The sequence below is a fragment of the Mus caroli genome, unplaced genomic scaffold, assembly GCF_978045245.1.
Source record: "Mus caroli unplaced genomic scaffold, Mus_caroli_1 scaffold_20, whole genome shotgun sequence".
NCBI classification, from domain to species: Eukaryota; Metazoa; Chordata; class Mammalia; order Rodentia; family Muridae; genus Mus; species Mus caroli.
In genome coordinates, this window is record NW_028227275.1 from 27,776,698 (window position 1) to 27,800,502 (window position 23,805).

Sequence of the window (23,805 nt, forward strand, 5' to 3'; positions counted from 1 at the left end):
GTAAGTACGTTTCCGGTTGCTATGATAAAATAGCAACTGAACTTAAGGAAGGAAGGGATCATCTTGACTCACAGTTCAGGGTACAGTCCGTCATGGTTGAGGTGCTTTGGCAGCAGAAGTTTAAGCCCCTGGTCATGTTACATCTGAAGCAGGAAGCAAAGAAGAGGTAGCATGATGCAAAGGGTTTCTCACTGTGGGAGCATTCCCTGAAATAGCATGCATTTTTGCACAGATGAGTGTTTCCCTCTGTGCAGTACTAGTGAGGTGTGCACTCACAGGTTAAAGACATGGCCTTCCCATGGACGTTTGTCTGCTGCTTAGAAAGGTGGTTCCAGTTACAGGGAGCTGAGCAGTGGACAATCTGGTTCACTGTAGCACTTCCAGCACAGTGTTGCATTCATATCCCAACAGATGAGGTTATGTGGCAGCACTGACTCTTTCTTGTCGCATTTTGAAACTATTCCCTTGTATTTATTTTGGAAATTTATAAGCCATGGTTCCATGGACTTAGTGAAATGGGGAAGGGAAGTACTTTTATTAAATAACTCAGGGATCATTTAAGCAGCATCTAGGAACATCGTCCTTTTAGCTGATTTATTCTCTTCCTCCTGACTCTTACTTTTACAAAGCATCTACTTCATATGTTGTTTGATCTATGTTATAAACCTAGGTGGGTACGAGCTTATTAAGATTTGACAAAAATAAAAATAAAAACATCTCTGAAATGTAGAGAGGCTAACTGGGCATATGCTTACTACATCCATTAATGTATTCTTCCCAGCTTTCTCCTCAATAGTATTTAAACCAAACTCATGTGGATGTTCTTTCACATATTCTATTTTCCAGTGCCTTAGTCGCCTGAACGCCTTTAACTTTATGCATTATTGGCTGCCTTGTGTTCTTCTAAATAAGGAAAGAGTCAGCCAAGCACTCAGGTTCTGCAATCATGGAAATTCAGCAAAAATAAATTGAGTGACAAATAAAAATGGAGGTATAGATTGGTCAGACTCTTGTTTCTGTTGTTGACTGAAAGATAAAGAAGAATGGTGGTACTACTGCACTCTCACCACAGAGGAGGGAGAAGAAAATAATCTCAAGTTTAAGGCCAGCTTGGGCTACATAACAAGACCTTATCTCACATATACACACAGGACTCAAGGAATAATATTAGGAGAAATATTCTGATTTGAAAGAGATAATTTATTTTTCAAGGTATCAAACAATGTAGAATTGTTATAATTTTAGTAAACTGTTTTGCAACCTTCCTAGCATAAATATCTTTCTGAACAGCTATTTCATTCTCAGAACTTAAGAAAATAGGTTATTTGTAATATAATATATAAAAGACTTACAATTTAATTATAAGAGAAAATAACCAATAAATTTAGCTGAACAGGTTTTAAGGGTGCTCATTGTCCCTCCCAGTTCCTTATCAAGAACTGGTGACTTGTTTTCTAAAGTACATCTTCAGCCGTCTTCCTCCTCGGGAAAGCTGCAGCTGCTTTAGAAACAGCCAAAGCCAAGCTGCAGACATGGGTCTCTGTTTGCCTCCATTACTGCCTGATTGTTATGGTCACTTTCTACTTTGGAATCCAACTCTGTCTGGGCTGTGCTCTTGGGTTCCCTGCTTTAACATGTGTCTTCCTGTTCCTCTCACACTGCAGAGTCATCAGAATGTGGTCCGTCCGTGGTGATCCAAACCACTGTCCCATTTGGAGTTCAACACTTGGAGGCCAGTGAGGCGGATGTGCAGAAGATAATGATCCAGCAATTGGAAACCATTCTGCCGGGTTTGCCTCAGCCGGTTGCTACCATATGCCATAAATGGACATATTCACAGGTAACTAGAAAACGTAGTGGAGTCTTCTACATTGTCTAGTTGAGGAAATGAATGCCGGGATCCTTGGAGTTCATATGGGTTTGTCATATGCATATGTCATTTCTATAGGTGTCATTGTCACACTATTGCTCAGTGAGATGTGCGTGTCATTTTTACCAGCCTTGTCCACATCCCATCGCACTCTGAAATTCTAGGGTTTCTTATACAGGCAAGAGAAGTTGCACATGCAGATGCAGCTGTTTCTCTGGGGATTTTCCACATTGACACTGCGGCTGTATGGTAGCCACTTTAACCATCCGGAGCTTTGCTGTAGGTCACATTAACACTGCATGCATATCTAGTTACCACAGTTTTCATTTTTATTGAGTTTCTACTTCAGTTTGAGTGGTGACAGCAGAGGTCTTTCATGAGTAACCCTAGAATATTGAACGGAGCTGCCTTCCAGGGTAAGCTAACCCTGCTTATCATTCTTCTAGGTTAGCCTTAAAGCTCTTAATACAGAGTAAATCTTGACTTAAACACACACTCTTTTACTAGAGTTGGAATCCTGTTCTCGGAAACAGCTCTGGATCTGTAAACTCGGCTGGGAAGTCATTTGGGGGTCAGTGAAGCAAAGGTCGGATAGACTGCAGACGGAAAGCCACAGAGACATGTGTTTTCTCCCAGTTCTGAGCCCACGTAACAGATTTGTGAGCACTATTGGTTATCCGAGCTGTAAAGCCTTCACAAAAAGTGGTGTTATGGGAAATTGCAGCAGATTTTGTATGTTTTAAAGGGCTTTCCAATTCAGAGGAAATAGTAAATTACTCACTAAAATATTGCAGCAGGTCTGTGTTTACCCATATCTTCTCAAGTTAAATTATACAGGGGACCTCTGGAGGAAATATTTACTTAAGCATGTCGCAGTTACTTTAGAAGACTTTGCTCTTTCCTTTTAAAAGATTGAAAAATCTCAATAGCTAATGTCTCTAAATGATATTTATCTCAATTTTAAGTTGACTTGAAAGAGAAGCCAGAAAAAGAATCTTGTTATAATTTGAAGTTGGGTATATTGTATATAAGTCATTTTGCCTATTGTAAATACTTCTTTAAAAGAACAGTAAATTGTGACATTTGTGTGTGTGTGTGTGTCTGTGTGTGTCTGTGTGTGTGTGTATGTAAGTTTTTCTCATAATAAGTTACTATAGACTAAAAAATAATGTTTAAACCTACTCACATATAAATTTAAATCTACTCATTATATAATTTTATATAATCTAAAAATAGCCTTGTCCTAACCATCAACCTACCTATTCAAATATTGATGAAACAATATCACAAAGTTTCACCAAAAGATTATTTTGAGTACAATGTATAGCCAAACTCTAACAATGGTTTTTATTGCAATTTGGATGTTGAAATCATTCCACTACATTTATAATTCTGTAGACATAGATGTTACACTTGCTGCCGAGCCTGAAAGGAGACAAGCTATTGTCAAAGCTTCAAAACATGCATTTCACACTGTTCACACACTTCTCTAGCATCTTGAGCAGCAGTCTACAAGAGTAACACTGTCATTTGTGGTGAGCATCTCACCCCTAGATACACAGTAGAAAAGGGACTGACCAATGAAAGGTCAAGTGGCTTGAGATAAGGTTCTTACTTCCACATTATCTCCTCAACAGTAAATCCCCATACTTTTCAGTGGTCCATCTTCACCTTTGGAATTTGGTGGGGAAGGGTGTGCCCCATGCCTTGCCACCATGGCCTTGTCTCAATTAATCAAGGTACATTTGTGTGAATGTTGGATATAATGCAGCACTGAACTGATAAGAAGGTGATATAAATGAGAGACAGAAAAGAAAGAGGAGCAGGGGCAATATTTCCAGTGCTCTCAAATCCCCAATTCTGAGCAGAGACTGTGCTCTTAAGGAGGAAACCCAGCTGAATCTCTGTCCAGCCCAGGTCCCACACCAGGTTCCTTCTGTCTCTCCTCCCTTCTCTTCCTTCTGGTCTCCATATACTGTCCCATTCCTTTTCTGCTCTTTCTCTGAAAAATAAAAAGCCAGAGCTCGAAATGCCTTCATATTATGAAAGTTTCAATAAAACACAGAACTAATATTCTGTTCCAAACAGTGCTAGATGGTGTTAATTCTCTGTTCCAAACCCTGCAGGATCAAGACTTTCCCTCCATTCGTTTCTTTTCTTCTTTTTCTTTTCTTTTGTGACATTTGAACTGAATCTTCACAGTAAATGCTGGAGATGGGTGGAAAGGTTGGGCTTGAAGCTGTGCAACTGCAAGGTATGACCTATTTAATGTTGAGAGTAGAAACAAACTGGAATATGCAAATGTCAAATCCAGATAACATGGAATGCTAGTGAGGGGTGGAGTGGTAGTAACTTCATTAATGCCAAGTGAGGATATGAACTAGTAGAGGCATAAGTAGGCAGGTTAGGAGCCTTTTAGAAATCTTGACAGGAAGAATAGAAAAATGGCTTGGCTAGAAAATATTTTTAAGGTACTGAAAATATTTTGCCTCTATAATAGTAAATTGCATTATACATTTGTCCTAATCCATAGGATATATAATATTAAAGATGAATTTTAATGTAAGCTGTAGGCCTAGGGTATTTTATTTTTCTCACTGCTATGACAAAAAGTAAATGCAGTTTAAGTAAAGAACAGGAATTTGGGGAGTAGGACCATGGTTTAAGGGATTATGGCCCATCATGGCACAGCAGCTATGACTACTGGGGCAGCTAATCAAATTGTTGATCCTGCAGTCAGGAAGCAGAAAGAGAGATGGTCACTGATTCTCAGAGCACCTTCTCCTTGCTCTGTTTTATACAGTCTAGAACATCAGCCCCTGTGAGAGCCCTTCCCACACTGAGGATGTGTCTCTTCTGCCCAATTAACCCTCTCTGGTAAACCCTTCAGGGCATTCTTAAAGACACATCTCTTCAGCAATCCTAAATCAAGCCACTGAAAGATTAGCCATCATAAGGTGACAGGCTGGGTCAATTTAGAGTCAGCCATTTCATTAGCTCACAAATTTGAAAGCTAAAAGTCCAAACAGCATGGCACTGGCCCCAGTGAAGGCCCTGTTGCCTAAGTCACCTCATGGTGCATGGCAGCATCTAGATCAGAGCAAGCATGAGAGATTCCGTGGTGAGCCATGAAGCCAGAGTCAGAGCTGGAGGAGCTGCTATGACAACTGATCACAAGAAGTTGCTCTGAGTCTGCTAACTCCAACTATCCTAACGACCCAGCCAACTCCCACCTAGCTCCTTCTCTTTAACACCTGGCTGTGCTACATGGGGAACCTAACTTCCAGCAGCAACATGAACCCTGGGAAGACACCCACAAACCACGGCCACACCATCACATTTACCTTGAAAAGTGCTCATAGAGGCTTTGCAGGCGCTGCCGTTGCTTTCTGCGGCCAAGGTCAACCCCGCCCTGTACTTCAACATCAAACCTTAAGGGAAAGTGTTAATACACATGTAGGGCCCAACTACTACCGTAGAGAACTTCGAGGTTGTTTGTGGGGAAGTTTCTCATTCTCCTATTGGTTCCGATGCCCACTGCCCTCCCCCACGAAGGCAGGAGGGAGGTGAATCTCCTCACTGGCCTCTTCACTAAGGAATGTCTACAATGTCACCAGTTTCTTTTCTGAAACCATAGAGACTAATATCTGCTGAGGGCTCTAAGACTCTAAATTGAATTTTGTCTTAAATGACATAGTGGTACATTTTTGTGGGTGCTGCAAATTAAGGGGGAAAATGTCTTTGAGCAACTTGGCAACTGTTTCTGTACTCTCATCTAGGGTTTGGATAAAATTCTTCAACTGCTGGGTATGGGTTTAACTTAAGAAAGCAGTGGCAGATTTTTTTTTTTTTAATGCTTCTCAGTTCTTCCATTTTATACCAATTTCCCCTTCATAATTTAGATGTTTATTCAGTTGATTTAATTTGATGTCTAGTCCCTATAATATTGCATTAAGGATTCTGGAACAATTGGTTATTTTAATACTTTCAGCAGAAAACTGTTCATTGAAGATGGCTTTGCACATAACCTGACCCAGGACACTCAGTGGCGCTGCTAACCCTGCTGCCACAGCACTGTGCTCCTGGGCTTTCGTTTGTTTCAGTGTCTACCCTCAGACACTCCTCAAGCTATTGCTGCTGATTGGTGCTAAGGTGTAACTATGATATTCCGCGTCCTTCCTTCATTAAAAAAAAAAAATGAGTCTCCCATCCAGGTAACTAGCCAGGCCTGACCCTGCTTAGCTTCCAAGCATTCAGGGTGGTGGTCTCTGTTTAATGAAATGGAAGCTTTCAGCCTTCTATATTTCCTGTGTTTGATTCTTGCCTGAAATACATTGGGTTTTTTTGTTTTGTTTTGTTTTGTTTTTTTAGGCTTCCCTTTTCTGCTATTTTTCTTTGCGCCTTCATGAGTTGCTTTGTTGTTGTTGTTGTTGTTGTTGATGATGATGATGATGACACCACTTGTCAAAGACTGCTTGGATTTTTCTCTCTGTACTCAGTCCTTCACAGAAACATACCAACATGTAGGTGCATCTCATCTTCTTTACTCTTCTCTCACCCTTCCATTCATGTTGCTCACTTTTGACACTGGCCTTTTGTCTCCTCAGACAAGGAAGTGCTTGCCTATTTCTATAGAATACCCTTATTAGAAGGAGTACAGGACTGGTTCAGTGCTAGAATATTCCTTACAGATTTTTATTTGGAAGTCCACGGCTGATTTCACAGAAGTACATTTATACTCTTCTGAGGATAATTTCTGGTAGGTGATTGTACTGAATTTCAAGACTGAATTGGCAAAAAGCAAGTGATTTATTCTTTCTCTTTTGTATGTACTTTCTATTGTTATCTTCAATTTCTTCTTTTTTTATTAGATATTTTCTTCATTTACATTTCAAATGCAATCCCAAAAATCCCCTATACCCTCCCCCTACCCTGCTCCCCAACTCACCCACTTCTACTTCCTGGCCCTGGATTCCCCTGTATTGGAGCATATAATCTTCGCAAGACCAAGGGCTTCTCCTCCCATTGATGGCCTACTAGGCCATCCTCTGCTACATATGCAACTAGAGACACAAGCTATGGGGGGTACTGGTTAGTTCATATTGTTGTTCCTCCTATAGGGTTACAGACCCCTTTAGCTCCTTGGGTACTTTCTCTAGCTCCTTCATTGGGGAAACTGTGTTCCATCCAATAGATGACTGTGAGCATCCACTTCTGTATTTCCCAGGCACTGGCATAGCCTAACAAGAGACAGCTATATCATGGTCCTGTCAGCAAAATCTTTCTGGCATATGCAATAGTGTCTGGGTTTGGTAGTTGTTTATGGGATGGATCTCCGGGTGGGGCCATCTCTGGTTGGTCCTTCCTTCCATCCAGCTCCGCACTTTGTCTCTGTAACTACTTCTATGAGTATTTTGTTCCCTGTTCTAAGAAGGAATGAAGTATCCACACTTTGGTCTTCCTTCTTCTTGATTTTCATGTGTTTTGCCAATTGTATCTTGGGTATTCTAAGTTTCTGGCCTAATATCCACTTATCAGTGAGTGCATATCATGAGTGTTCTTTTGTGATTGAGTTACCCCACTAATTGCTGAAAAGAACAGCAATGGCTTGTGCTGTAAGATTGAGAATTGACAAATGGGACCTCATAAAATTGCAAAGCTTCTGTAAGGCAAAAGACACTGTCAATAAGACAAAATGGCCACCAACAGATTGGGAAAGGATCTTTACAAATCCTAAATCTGATAGGGGACTAATATTCAATATATACAAAGAACTCAAGAAACTGGACTCCAGAAAATCAAATAACCCCATTAAAAATGGGGTACAGAGCTAAACAAAGAATTCTCAACTGAGGAATACCGAATGGCTGAGAAGCACCTGAAAAAATGTTCAGCATCCTTAATCATCAGGGAAATGCAAATCAAAACAACCCTGAGATTCCACCTCACACCAGTCAGAATGGCTAAGATCAAATTTTCAGGTGACAGCAGATGCTGGCAAGGATGTGGAGAAAGAGGAACACTCCTCCATTGCTGGTGGGATTGCAAGCTTGTACAACCACTCTGGAAATCAGTCTGACAGTTCCTCAGAATATTGGACATAATACTACCAGAGGATCCAACAATACCTCTCCTGGGCATATACCCAGAAGATGTTCCAACTAGTAATAAGGACACATGCTCCACTATGTTCATAGCAGCCTTATTTATAATATCCAGAAGCTGGAAAGAAACCAGATGTCCCTCAACAGAGGAATGGATACAGAAAATGTGGTACATTTACACAATGGAGTACTACTCAGCTATTAAAAAAAACAATTAATTTATGAAATTCTTAGGTAAATGGATGTATCTGGAGAATATCATCTTGCGTGAGGTAATTTCTTCTTTTTAGTAAGTTAAGATGCAAGGTGGTACCATCTTTAAGGACTGGTTTTTTTTGTTTTGTTTTGGTTTGGTTTGGTTTTTCCCTTTCAGAGTAGTGACTTGCCTAGACAAGCCACATCCACTTTTCAAATAGACTGGGCCTTTCTTTATATCAGCTTTTCATGTCTCGAACAAGGTTCCACACAGAATCAACTTACAAGGAGAAAAGATTATCTTTTGCAGCTGTTGAGAGTCCGGTGCGAGACAGATTAGTTTTACTGTTTTAGATTCAGGGTGAGCATCATGTCCTGGCAAGAGCTTGTGTCAGAACAAACCACTTAATCCCAGAGAGTACAAAGGAAGGGGGGCGTGCTGGGAACTCAAAATCCTCTCCAACAGCACATCTCTGGTCACCTCATGACCTAATATCTTAAAGTGTCTGCTACCTCCCAGCAAGACCATTCTGAGGCTCAATCCTTTAACACATGGCTCTCTGGAGGACATTTAAGATCCAATCTATTACATGTTCCAAGCATGTCACATATTCACCTTATCATCTGTTGGATTGAATCTCTGAAATTAGACATTTCATTTGATACTTTAGAAGCCACAAAAGTCATTTGATCGTTTTAATGAAGTAGATTGAGAACTTTATAATTTTAATAATTTTTAAATAAAATCTACAGCTTTTTTTAAGGTTACTCATAAGCTAGTTCTGAAAGCAATTTAAATCTATCACCCCTGAAAGACACTGGCTAGCTCATATCACAGCTGTAAATACGTAGCTTTCTAGCATAAGTGCTTTAAACGATAAATGTTAATTTTATTTGTCAAAGTTTACTACATGTTTATCTCCATAATAAAATCACATTCTCTTCATTATCTTATCACTTGTATTGTGGCTTTTCTTCTTCACTTGTCCTTTATGATTTCTACATTTATAATAATGTGTTACAGTTATGGTCTTAAAACTCTGAAATCAGAATGACATTGGTCAAAGAGATTGTAACTTTTAGCATCAGCGTCCTCATTGAGGCAAAACAATAGGGAAACTTACCCCATAGAGTTATGAAAAATGAACACTGAGAACTTCGTGAAACATGCAGTGCAGACACAGCACAAAACAACTTCTCCATCATCACTGACCGTGGTGGTAAGGACAGGAAGAGGTGCCACAGGGGCTATAGAGGTGTAGCCACTGCCAGTGCTTCTTCATTATCTCTCAGCACACCACTCTTCCTTTCATTTATTTAATTCTCTTCTCTTTTGAGAATTTCTCTCTTCTCGTTTCATATATATAAGTAGTTCCAAACTGGGATGTTTCAGAACTGATTTGGTGTCAGGGGCTTTGACATTTAACCAGGGCCTATGTACTGACTGGTTTTATGTGTCAACTTGACACAAGCTGGAGTTATCACAGAGAAAGGAGCCTTCCTTAAGGAAATGCCTCCATGAGATCCAACTGTAAGGCATTTTCTCAATTAGTGATCAAGGGTGGGAGAGGGTCCACTGTGGATGGTGCCATCCCGGGATGGCAGTCTTGGGTTCTATAAGAGAGCAAGCTAAGAAATCCAGGCGAAGCAAGCCAGTAAGTAACATCCCTCCATGGCCTCTGCATCAGCTCCTGCTTCCTGACCTGCTTGAGTTCCAGTCCTGACTTCCTTTGGCGATGAACAACAGTGTGGAAGTGTAAGCTGAATAAACCCTTTCCTCCCCAACTTGCTTCTTGGTCATGGTGTCTGTGCAGGAATAGAAACGCTAACTAAGACAACCTATAAGGAATTGTTGAACAGCATCAGACTAGGACATGTGACAGCAGTAGACCTCTGTCTTTGTCACCTTGTCACCTTTTGAGCTTGAAACTTCCCCTGATTTTTGCTACTCTCCTAAACTAGCCTGTACATTTTTTGGTGTTTGATTATTTAACATGTCTGTGCCCTGAACCAACATTGCCTGGCATAAAATTATGGGCACAAACCACTCTTGCTTATACATCATCTGTTCATAGATTTTTTTGCATATTGGACGATATCAACTAGGGCATGAGTCAATCTAGCAACAACAGGAAGGCTGGCAAGTGTCATTTTCAAACATTCCACTGAGTCATCTTCCATGTAGCTGGCCACTCACTTCAGTTCCTTTGATGAAGCATGTTATAATATCATTCTGAGAAATCTCATCCTTGATTTAGGAATGTACAGTCACAGTTTAATTTAACTTTATACAGTTAAATATCTCCTCTTTTCACAAAATTCCATAATATATGAACTATTAAATGTTTGAACACATGTACATTTAATGAAGTCATTTTTTTCTCCAACACTGCTGGGACTCACCCTGCCCTTAGCCATTATCACACTTACTCAAAATTACTAAATTACTTTAAATGGTAATAGTTCATAAGAAATGTTTAAATGTCTAATGAGAACAAAATGTCATATATTACATGTATTCATATTCACCTGAACCCAGTATTAATACTGGATGGTAGGTGCTATTACACGGGTATGGACACACTAGAAGTAGGTCCTATTCCAGCAATATTTCTTGAAAATGATGTCTATGTGATCTATTTAGACTAAATATCAGTGTTATGCTGTACAACTAACAAGTTCAGTTAATAACATCTAATTATACTACATTGGAAATTGGTAATATAAATCCATGTTTTCATTCACTACACATCTGCTGAGGTATAACTGTGTGTTAGTCACTGTAATGGATTCTGAGGCACTCTCATCCTTCAGCAAGTTTCCATATAGTCAATCAGAAAGGATAACCACTCTGCATAGAGTCACACTGAAGTACAGAAGGACACAAAAGATATGCAAAGTGTTATTTGAAAATACAGAGACAACTTGCAGAAGAAACCATAAGAAACAGCTTCTTAAAACAGAATTTTAGCGGAGTGTTACAAGATGTTGAACTTAGACAGGAAAAGGCCATGAGAGTAGCAGTGTTCCAACAACTGCACAAACTTTTCCAGTTAAACGTGCACGTGAGGAACAGTCAGGAATTCTGTTTCATAGAAAAGTAGGATGTCGCTAGAACATGGGACAAGATTGTACAGAAGCGCTGAATCCAGCACTTTGGTTTGCCACGCTGAGCCATGTGGATGTTCAGCACAGGAGCTATTCTGTCCCTGTCCCTGGACATGGCTACTGCTATGCCCTCTGACCTACTGCCACAATCAGAAGACTACAGCAGAGGCTCCATTTCAGTTCTCCAGTTCCTTACTCCACCCTTCCCTATGCTGTCATCTGTGGCTGGACTTCTTTGTACCATGATAGTCTGATGCTTATTCTCTCTCTTTTCTTCCTCCCTCCTCCCTCCCTGCTTCCACCCTCCACTTCTTTTCCCCTCCCTTCCCCATTTTTTAGTCCCTTACTTGGTGTAAGTCACAGAGATCTATTTATAACTGACCCCCTCCTTTCTGGCTCTAAGAGACCTTAGATTCTCATCCATTGCAAAGGTAAGTGAGTTAAGGATTGCAGAACTCCAGGACAATTATGGTTCTAGGAAGCAAACTTGGAATTCAAACACACCCGACATAAAAGCTAGTCCTTTTCTAGCCTGTCTAACTGCTGGTGGTTTTTTGAGTTCTAGCTTTTCCCCAATGGTGACAAATTGTCATCGAATTCTTTCTTCCCTGATGTCAGCTAGAGTAGTCATGGTTAGCATTTGTACTCTGATCTTAGACATTCCTCGTGGACTGTTCCCATCTGATGCTCACATCAGTCCTGATATCCGGGAGGAAATACTGTCTCTGCTTTAAATGAGGAAGTTCTGGTTTCTGATGTAAACTGTGCCTCTAGTGACATAACTTCTAAACAGTGAAACAGAAACGGGTTCACTTCACTTTAGACTCAGAGCCCGTGTTACATCCCCTCATGGGTGAGCTGGAAGTAGACCAGAAACATAAACGGACAGCCTTAAGCTATAAAATTTCTAACTGAAAACATAGGAGAAGATTAGTATGACCTTGGGTTTCATAAGCATTTTTAGATAGAATAGAAAGAGCACAAATTATTAAAAGAGGAAATGAAAAATTGTATCTACTGAATATTAAAACCAATATATTTGAAAGGTACCATAAGGAGAATAAAAAGGCAACTGCAAAATAAAAGAAAGTGTTAGAAAAGCACATATCTGATAAATGTTTACTATCCCAAATGTATAGTGAATTCGCACAAATCAATAATTTAAAAAAATACAAATGGTTCAATTGTTTAAAAGTGGGCAAAAGATTTGAAGAACATGACACTAAAGAACATATTTGCATTTAATCATTGGAGATTTACACAAGAACTATATTGTTGAGAGAAGGGAACAATGACCTAAGTGAACCAAGAGGTGCTATGAATTGAAGATGATACGTGTAAGAGGTGGTATGACCCAAAGAGATGCTCAAACCCACTGCTATCCAGATCCAGATCCTAGTTGCCAGTGCAGAAATGAAAAACCCAATTCAAGAGGCTAGAGGGGTGGTTCAGAGGTGAAGAGTGAGTGGTGCTTTTATAGAGGACCCCAGTCTGGTAGCTCATAACCACCTGTAATTCCAACTTTAGGGGATCCAATGCCTCAGGACTCCACCAGCATTATGTATGTGTGTATACCCACAGAGTCTCTCTCTCTCTCTCTCTCTCTCTCTCTCTCTCTCTCTCACACACACACACACACACATCTAAAAATAAAATAAATACTATATTTACAAAATTGATTCAAGATTTTTTTTCTTAGAAAATTTCAAGTGTTCCCTAGATAACCCAAAACAATCTATTAAAAGAAGAGCTGAATTGGAAGAGTCACAGTTTAGTTTCAAAACTACTACAAAACTGTAGCTACCCATTCGAAGCAGGACTGGCATGAGGGTAGATGTGATTGGCACATCATAAGTGAGAGTCCTGAAGCAAACCCACATATGATCAGCTGATTTCTGACAATGTCCCAGTGTCTATTAAATGGAGAAAAATGTAGTCTTACCAGCATGGGCACTGGAACAACTGCACCTCCATAAACAAAAGGGTGATGCTGGTTTCTGCTTCATACTGAGTATTGAAATCTCTACAAGATAGAAAGCACAAACTACAACCTTAAATTCCTAGAAAATTGCACAGGGGTAAGTTCTCATGATCTTATATTTGACAGTTGTTTTTTAGATATCACTTATTCTCTCTCTCTCTCTCTCTCTCTCTCTCTCTCTCTCTCACACACACACACACACACACACACACACACACACACAGAAAAATGTAATTTTAACTATTTCAGAAATCAAATATTCGTTTATTTTAGAATTATCAAAAAAGTAAAAAGGGGCCTGAGAGATGGCTCAGCAAATAACAACACTGGCTGGCCAGAGCACTGACTGATCTTTTATTTCCAAGTTTAATTCCATTCACCCACATGGCGATTCATCATCATCTACAACTCCAGTTCTAGGGGATCTGACACTCTTCTGGCCTCTACATGTGCCAGGCATGCACTCAGTGCACAGATGTGCATGCAGGCAAACACACACACAATATAAATTAATAAAATAATAATAATTTATAAAAGAAAATAAAAAGATAAAATGAGAGGAAAGTTTGATGGGTCACATTTCTAATAAGAATCTACATAGAGAATATATAAAGAATTCACTCCTACAACTCAAAAGGAATAGGAAAGCTCAATTTAAAAATGAACAAAGGGCTTGAATCAACACAATGCCCAAGAAATACAGATGAATACATGAAACTATCCATTAGGGAAGTGCATAGCAAGACCACACAGTGTGATAAACAGTGAACTTACAACCACTAGAGCTATAAATTTATTAGCATACATTAAATTTATAAAACCATTATTCTCAGTGGCTTTTGTTGAGGATAGCTATAATTTTTTTAATATAAATCAAGGAGTCTTTGTGAGTATATGGAGAAGTGAAGTGTTTGTGCTTTTCTGTAAGGAATATGCAATGAGTCAACTTCCTAAGAAAACAACTGGGTGGTAAATTATAATCCTGTCATTCTCAAAAGAATCAACTGAATATCTTCAGATATTTTGGACAACAATATTCAAAATAGCCAAATTTATAAACAGCCCAAAGTTCATCAGCTGATGGAATGTGGCATATCCATACACTGGAATATAGTTCAAACATAAAAACTGGTCAACTACTGATAAATGCTAGCTCGTGGAAAAGCCTTGAAAGGATCATGCTAAATGGAAGAAGCCAATCACAAAGGTTATATATCAAATGATTCTATTTATGTGTCATCTCTACTATGGGCAGATCCACTGGGAACATCACCCATTTCAGGGTAGGTGTCATGTTCAGGAATAGCTGACCAACATACAATGGACTCCACACATTTTTGTCTGATTTTATTTGGTTACAATTTGGTGGGGGTTTTTTTGTTTTGTTTTGTTTTGTTTATGTGGGTGTTGTTTTATTGTTTTTTCTTGGTTTGGAGGGTTTTGTTGTTGTATTGGTTTTGTTTGTCTCTTGGTTTTTGTTTCTTTCTTGAGAAAGAACTTAAAGTTGGGTGGATATAGAGGGGAGAGGACCTGAAAGGACTTGGCGGGGAGAATATAATCAAAATATATTTGAATTTAAAACTGTTTTAAACAATAAAAATATAATTTTAAAATATTAATAAAATGCTACAAAAATAAAGTAGATTAGTGTTTTCCAATGGGTGTACCTAGTAGTAAGTTTTATGTTGTTTACCACATACAAGGAAAAGTAAATAGAAAGTAAGCACATGTGCAATTCACACATGCACACACACACATGTACACAATACTGAACATCATTGACTATTAGGGGCATGTAGTTTTAAACCTTAATTAAGAGACTATTACTCGCCTAAAAAATGCCTCATAAAAAAAATCTGAAGCTGGCAAGTTCTGAAACAGATGTGAAGGGACTCTAATTCTGACATGCCAGTATTGTAAAGACAAGGTGTCACACCTTTCCTTAGAAACAAGTTGCACCCTCATTATCTTGGGCACGATCTCAGTGGAGGCACCCTAGCACACCCGGGATCTTGAGATCACTGGTGAGTGGAAGGCAACATCAGTTCCAAAAATCCCAGAGGGTCTTGTGATAGCAGCAACAAGGTCAAAAGACAAAGGCAGGCTCTAGCACACCCAGAATCTTGGGATCACTAAGACCAGTCTACGCAGGAGAGCATGTGGGTGGCAGAAGCAACAGAGTTCCTTGGATAGGGTCCCTTCGGGCATTCATCCTCAGCCAGGAGACAGAGCTGAGACCCAGACCTGACAGAGGAGAGTCGGAATCCAGGGAGGGTTCGGACCCCAGGACTCAGGAGGTGGATCTGAGCTCCATACTTCTGTGCACCTTCCCTGCAAGAGGAGACCTTGTCTGCAGAGAGTGCTCTGACCACTGGGACTCAGGAGAGAATTGATCTCCCAGGAGTGCTGTCAAGAGCTAAAGAATCACAGGAGGAACAAGCTCCAGCCAGAGACAGCTAGAACATCTAACACCAGAGATTACCAGAAAGCAAAAGGCAAATGAAAGAATCTTACTAACAGAAACCAAGACCACTGGGCATTTTCAAAACCCAGTATGCTCACCACAGTGAGTCTGGGATACCCAAACACACCTGAAATGCAAGATGTGGATTTAAAATCATATCTCATGATACTGGTAGAGGATTTTAAGAAGGGCATTAATAACTCACTTAAAGAAATACAGGAGAACACTGCTAAACAGGTAGAAGCCTTTAAAGAGGAAGCACAAAAATCCCTCAAGGAATTACAAAAAAAAAACACTGCTAAACAAGTAGGAGACCTTAAAGAGGAAACACAAAAATCCCTTTACAGCAAAACACAACCAAACAGGTGATGGAATTGAACAAAACCATCCAAGATCTAAAAATGGAAGTTGAAACAATGAAGAAAACCCAAAGGGAGACAACTCTGGAGATGGAAACCCTAGGAAAAAAAATCAGGAACCATAGATGTGAGCATCAGTCACAGAATACAAGAGATAGAAGAAAGAATCTCAGGTGCAGAAGATTCCATGAAAAATATGGACACAACAATCAAAGAAAATGCAAAAAGATCCTAACTCAAAACATTCAGGAAATCCAGGACACAATGAGAAGACCAAACCTAAGAATAATAGGTATAGATGAGAATAAAGATTTTTAACTTAAAGGGCCAGTAAATATCTTCAACAAAATTATAGAAGAAAACTTCCCTAACCTAAAGAGAGAGATGCCCATGAACATCCAAGAAGCCTACAGAACTCCAAATGACAGGACCAGAAAAGAAATTGCTCCCAACACATAATAATCAGAACAACAAATGCACTACATAAGGATAGACTATTAAAAGCAGTAAAGGGAAAGAGGTGAAGTAATATATAAAAACAGACCTATCAAAAATATACCAGACTTCTCACCAGAGACTATGAAAGCCACAAGATCCTGGACAGATGTTATACAGACACTAGGAGAACACAAATGCCAGCCCAGGCTACTATACCCAACAAAACTATCAATTACCATAGATGGAGAAACCAAAGAATTCCATGACAAAACCAGATTCACACAATACCTTTCCATGAATCCAGCCCTTCAAAGGATAATAAAGGGAAAACTCCAAAACAAAGAGGGAAATGACACCCTAGAAAAAGCAAGAAAGTAATCAATCCTTCAACAAACCTAAGACAGCTGCAAGAACATAATCGCAACTTTAACAACAAAAATAACAGGAAGTAACAATTACTTTTCCTTAATATCTCATAATATCAATGGACTCAATTCCCCAATAAAAAGACATAGACTAACAGACTGGCTACATAAACAGGACCCAACATTTTGCTGCATACAGGAATCCCACCTCAGTGACAAAGACAGACACTACCTCAGAGTAAAAGGCTGGAAAACAATTTTCCAAGCAAACGGTCCAAAGAAACAAGGTGAAGTAGCCATTCTAATATTTAATAAAATCAACTTACAACCCAAAGTTATCAAAAAAGACAAGGAGGGGCACTTCATACTCATCAAAGGTAAAATCTTCCAAGATGAACTCTCAATTCTGAATATCTATGCTCCAAACGCAAGGGCATCCACATTTATTAAAGAAACTTTAGTAAAGCTCAAAGCACACATTGCACCTCACACAATAATAGTGGGAGACTTCAACAACCCACTCTCATCAATGGACAGATCCTGGAAACAGAAACTAAGCAGAGACACATTGAAACTTACAGAGGTTATAAAACAAATGGACTTAACAGATATCTACAGAACATTTTATCCTAAAACAAAAGGATATACCTTCTTCTCAGCACTTCATGGTACCTTCTCCAAAATTGACCATATAATTGGTCACAAAACAGGCTTCAACAGATACAAAAATATTGAAATTGTCCCATGCATCCTATCAGATCACCATGGACTAAGGCTGATCTTCAATAACAACATAAATAATAGAAAGCCAAAGTTCACATGGAAGTTGAACAACACTCTACACAACGATAACTTGGTCAAGGTAGAAATAAAGAAAGAAATTAAAGACTTTTTAGAGTTTAATGAAAATGAAGACACAACATACCCAAACTTATGGGACACAGTGAAAGCAGTCCTAAGAGGAAAACTCATAGCTCTGAGTGCCGCCAAAAAGAAACAAGAAGAAGCACATACTAGCAGCTTGACAGCATCCTAAAAGCTCTAGAACAAAAAGGAAGCAAATTCACCCAAGTAGCAGGAAATTGTCAATCTCAGGGCTGAAATCAACCAAGTAGAAACAAAAACAAACATACAAACAAACAAACTATACAAAGAATGAACCAAACCAGGAGCTGGGTGTTTGTTTGTTTGTTTGTTTGTTTGTTTTGAGAAAATCAACAAGATAGATAAACCCTTAGCCACACTCACTAGAGGGCACAGGGACAGTATCCTAATTAACCAAATCAGAAATGAAAAGGGAGACATAACAACAGAACACGAGGAAATCCAAAACATCAGATCCTACTACAAAATTATACTCAACTATTTATACTCAACAAAACTGGAATACCTGGTTGAAATGGACAAACTTCTAGACAGATACCAGGTACCAAAATTAAATCAGGATCAGAGTAATGATCTAAGCAGTCCCATATCCCCTAAAGAAATAGAAGCAGTCATTAATAGTCTCCCAACCAAAAAAAAAAAAAAACCAGGACCAGATGGGTCTATCAGACCCAGAGTTCTATCAGACCTTCAAAGAAGACCTAATTCCACTTCTCTTCAAACTATTCCACAAAATAGAAACAGAAGGTATTCTACCCAATTTATTCTGTGAAACCACAATTACTCGATACCTAAACCACATAAAGACCCAACAAAGAAAGAGAACTTCAGACCAAGTTCCCTTATGAATATCGATGCAAAAATACTCAGTAAAATCCTCACAAACCGAATCCAAGAACACATCAAAACGATCATCCACCATGATCAAGTAGGCTTCATTCCAGGGATGCAGGGATGGTTTAATATACGGAAATCCATCAACTTAATCCACTATGTGAACAAACTCAAAGATAAAAACCACATGATCATCTTGTTAGGTGATGAGAAAGCATTTAACAAAATCTAACACCCATTCATGATAAAAGTATTGGAAAGATCAGGAATTCAAGGCCTATACCTAAACATAATAAAAGCAATATACAGCAAACCAGAACCCAACATCAAACTAAATGGAAAGAAGCTTGAAGCAATTGCACTAAAATCAGGGACTAGACAAGGCTGCCCACTTTCTTCCTACCTATTCAGTATAGTACTCGGAGTCCTAGCCAGAGCAATTAGACAACAAAAGGAGACCAGGGGGATAAAAATTGGAAAGGAAGAAGTCAAAATATAACTATTTGCAGATGATATGATAGTATGTATAAGTGATCCTAAAAATTCCACCAGAGACCTCCTAAACCTGATAAACAGCTTCAGTGAAGTAACTGGATATAAAATTAACTCAAAAAAATCAGTGGCCTTTCCCTACTCAAAGGATAAACAGGCTGCATGACAAGAGTGTTTTCACCTATTTAATTTCATCCTCAATTAAGCTGTCTTTAAAACTATCCCTGCTTTTTATAATCCATCATTGTCTCTCCTTAGAGCACAAACTCAACCCTTTTATTTTGTGCTATCAAAAGTAGAAAGAAGGTCATTTCAAGAACCCCAAATCCTTTTTTACCTTAATCTTACATCTCAGACAAAAGGCTTCTGGGTCCATTCAGCATGCATGCGAACCAGAATATGTCAAGGGCCAGACTTCAGGGTCATCAAGAAGAATAGATAGCGAATGGGAGAATGGATGCAGAAGGGTTGCTTGGGTGGAAAATTAGGCACTGATCACCCACAAGGGAAGGGTGATGAGTTGGAATCAGTCTTCATTTTCTCTCTGGATTCACCACTTGAAAACGCTTTTACCTCTCTGCATTCTACAGGCTCAAGCAATCAGGTTTGCTAGGAGACTGCTTCAAACTGTTTATACTCAGATGAAAAATAAACTAAGAACTCACTCTAGAGAAAGGAAACGGGGTTGGTACCTTCCCACCTTCCACAGTGCTCAACAGCACCTAGAAATAAGACAAATTTGAATAATTAATGAGTTAATATACTAAAAGTTGCTGAAGGGCCAAGCTATTTTCCACTAAATTAAAACTTCTAAAGGGAAGTGTGTTGTGCCTATTGTGTCATCTGTTCTGAGACAGTGCAGGAGGAAGCCATATGTCGTTCTTTATTGTATGTTTCTTCTGAATACAGTTTACCAAAATGATCTACTCGAATACTTTCAGAACTTTAAGAGACCCAGTGTAGACCTTGGCAATCAAACTCACAAGGTCAGCAAAGTATGTCCTTTGCAGTTTGTGATTACTGAAGCTACTACTACATGGATAATATAATTGATTTGTGGTGCATTCACTCTGCATCTGCCCAATGGTTTATTAAAATTGTATAGATAAATACCAATAAAGTGAACAGCCCCACTGAGAATTGACCAAACCACATCATTTTCTCCCACACTGAGAACGTATCATAGCCAGTGGTAATTTTATAGCAGCTCTCTGTCATACTAGACACAGAGCTTTGCAACCAAGCATCCATAATACAAGTAAAAGATTCTCTAAAGTGTAACAAAGAAACGGGCTTATAAAATCACCATTAAATATAATAGAACGTTAGAAAGATGAGAAGACCAGTGGAAAGATGAGGTGAAGAACAGAACACAGATGGCCCAATTAAAATTCACCTTCCCCAGGGGAAGTGCCTGTGTATTGATAAAACTCTCTGTGAATATTAAATTCTACAACCCAAGAGGAGATGGCACTGGAATTGTTAAAAGTCCATAGTCAAGTGTGGTGAATCATTCACAGAAATAGATTTTTAAATGGACAAAAATGTATAGTGAATCCTCCAATTTGCCATTATTTCCAGTTCTGGGTTACTTTTCAATATTATTAAGTGTGTGGTTGACAGATAGTTTTATCACTTTTCTTAATGATATAGTGATAAACAGAGATATAACAGCTATGCTCCATTGTATATTGTCACTGGTATAACACAAAAACATAAGCATATATAGAATATGAAGCTATGGGTGTTGATTGCCTAAGTCACCCAGAAAAAGTGATCTCTTTACTCTCTGATCCCTAAAGGTTTCCAAGAGGCTTTCATTGTGTGTGTGTACCCTCAACAACACTACATAAAATCTTTAACTTCACTGACGTGTGCCTACAGTGTGGTAATAATAGTGTAAATAATTAGGTACCACAGCTTTTGAAATTAAGGTGAATGTGTTTACATTCCAACAGACATGTTTACTTACACTGTTAGTTAGCCTTGCAGTTCTGTGGCAAAATACCTGAGAAAGTAAACTTTGTGGGGGAAATGCTTATGTTGTCTTATGATTTATAAAACCTCAGTTCATGGTCGTCTGGAAAAGGTTGTACCTCAATGGTGGAAAGACCATTGTGATGGTTTGAATAGGAATGGCCCCCATAAACTCATGCGTTTGAATGCTTGGCCACAGGAAATGGCATTGTTAGGAAGTGTGGCCTTGGAGGAAGTATGTCACTGTGGGGGTAAGCTTTGATTTCACATATGCTCAAGCTACACCCAGTGTGAAACACAGTCTCCTTCAGCTGCCTTCAGATCAATTTGTAGAACTCTCAGTTCCTTTTCCAGCACCAGGTCTGCCTGTACGTTGCCATGCTTCCTACCATAATGATAATGGACTAAACCTCTGAAAGATAAGCCAGCCCAGTTAAATGCTTTTCTTTATAAGAACTGCAGTGGCATTGGTGTCTTCACAGAGACTAAGACAGCCATATGAGATGTAAACTGTTCACCTCACAACAACTGAGCAGCACAAGAAAGGTCCAAGTTCAAACATGCCCAGTGAGCTAACTTCCTCCTACAGGCCCATCTAGAAATTGTTGCCCCACCATAGGCTGAGGAACAAGCCTTTCACACATGGGGCCATTATAGCCACTCACTCTGATGTCATGGTGCCATGTAAGAGAAGGCAAAGAACTGTGGAATCAATTCCAGCCATCCAGCCTTCACACACACAGGATGGGGGAACACAAGGCAAGGCTGTTAATAGTCAGGCACCTCAGGCAAGTAAATGTGCAATTAGGAGACAAGAGGAGTCCCTGGATTCAGATCAAATTTAAGAGTCACCATCAATAGGTCCACTAGAATGAATCAAGATTGTTTTTAAAAGATAACATATTACTGTTAAAATCACAAGTGAAAGTATAAACATCTGTGTTATCGAGACTCATGCATGCCCAAAGGAATCAAAGTGATGCACAGGAATGTAATAGAAGAATGATGAATTTGAATATAAATGTAATTACAAGGATGGTAAAATTATCCAGTATCTTACAAGGTTAATTTTTATATGAATTATCCCATCCTATATTCCCTCCTTTATCTATGAAGGGTTCTTGCCAAGATCCCCAATGAATGCCTGAAATTGAAAATAATAATCCTTCCTATGTATATGCTGTTTTTTCTGTAACTATGTGCTAGTGTTAGTTTTTTTTATAACAGACACAGTAGAATATTAACAATAAGTAATAGTAAAATAAGACAACTAAAGTAATAAAATTTACATGAAGAACTGCCGTGAGACAGGTAGTGCTAACTCATATAAAAACGAGCCTTGTAAACATGGACACATTGGACTTAGAGGTGACTCACATTCTGGACAGATAAGAGGGTGCATGGGATCGCGTCAAGCTCCTCAGAGCAGCATGTCACATTAGATGTATGAGTTGTTTGCTTCTGGAATATTTTTTGTCTTCAGATACCCATGGTAAATGAACTATGGAAAACCATAGTTCATAGTGGTGGGAGGAACTCACCTTTACCCAGTGTTATCCTGGATATCCACAGGGTAACTTGGAATGCATCTCCTGTGGGTAAGGAGGACTACTGGGTGCTGTCAAGAACATATTGGTGGAACCATACAGATTTCGTGTCTGTTGCTTATGTTTTGAAGTAATTGACACATGCTTTTTTCACAATAAAAATAATAAAGCTTTAAAAAAAACATGAAGTATTATAGGAAAAAACTGAAAATTCTACAGAAATGCCTTCCTTTGGTGAAACTAATTTTTTACAATCTTTTCATTTTTTAAATTGGCTATTTTATCTATTTACATTTCAAATGTTATCCCCCTTCCCAGTTTTCCCTCCACTAGCCCTTTATCCTCTCCTCCCTCCCCCCTGCCTCTATGAGGGTGCTACCCCTAACCCCCAACTTCTCTCTCAGCAGCCTAGCATTCCCCTACCCTGGGTCATCAAGCCTTCACAGGACCAAGGGGCTCCCCTCTCAGTGATGCCAGATAAAGCAGTCCTCTCCTACATATCCAGCTGGAGCCATGGGTACGCTTTGGTTGATGGCTTAGTCCTTGGGAGCTCAGGGGTGGTGGGATCTGGCTGGTTGATATTGTTGTTCTTCCTATGAGGTCGCAAACCCCTTCAGTTCCTTCAATCCTTGCCCTATCTTCTCCACTGGGGTCCCTGTGCTCAGTCCAATGTTGGCTGTGTACATTCGCCTCTGTATTGATCAGGCTCTGGCAGAGCCTCTCAGGGGACAGCTATACTGGGCTCCTGTCAGTAAGCACTTCTTAGCATCAGCAATAGTGTCTGCATTTGATGTCTACATGTGGGATGGATCCCTAGGTGGGGCGGTCTCTGGATGGCCTTTCCTTCAGCTTTCTGCTCTACTCTTTGTCCCTGCTTTTCCTTTTGACAGGAGGAATTCTGGATTAATATTTTTGAGGTAGGTAGATGGCCCTGTCCCTCAACTGGGGACATGCCTATCCACTGGATATGGTCTCTACAGGTCCTATCTCCCCTTTGTTGAATATTTTGGCTAATGTCCTCCCTGTTGGGTCCTGGGAACCTCTTGGGTCCCTGGCATCTGGGACTTTCTAGTGGCTACCCCAGTTCCCCCACCCCACCCCAATGCTATGTACCTACTTTCAAATTCCTGACCCTCTGTACATCTCCACCATCTCCTCTCATAACTGAACTGGCCCCTCTTTTTCC

The 23,805-nt window shown here is 39.5% G+C and overlaps 1 protein-coding gene across 1 annotated transcript in view; it reads left to right on the top strand.

Annotated features, from left to right (window-relative positions):
- Nucleotides 1–23,805, top strand: part of Rnls (renalase, FAD dependent amine oxidase) — a 262,579-nt gene that overhangs the window by 230,027 nt on the left and 8,747 nt on the right. The window contains exon 6 of the mRNA XM_021151942.3: nucleotides 1,665–1,840. Within this exon, the coding sequence (XP_021007601.1) occupies nucleotides 1,665–1,840 (176 nt within the window). The remainder of the gene's footprint in view (nucleotides 1–1,664; nucleotides 1,841–23,805) is intronic.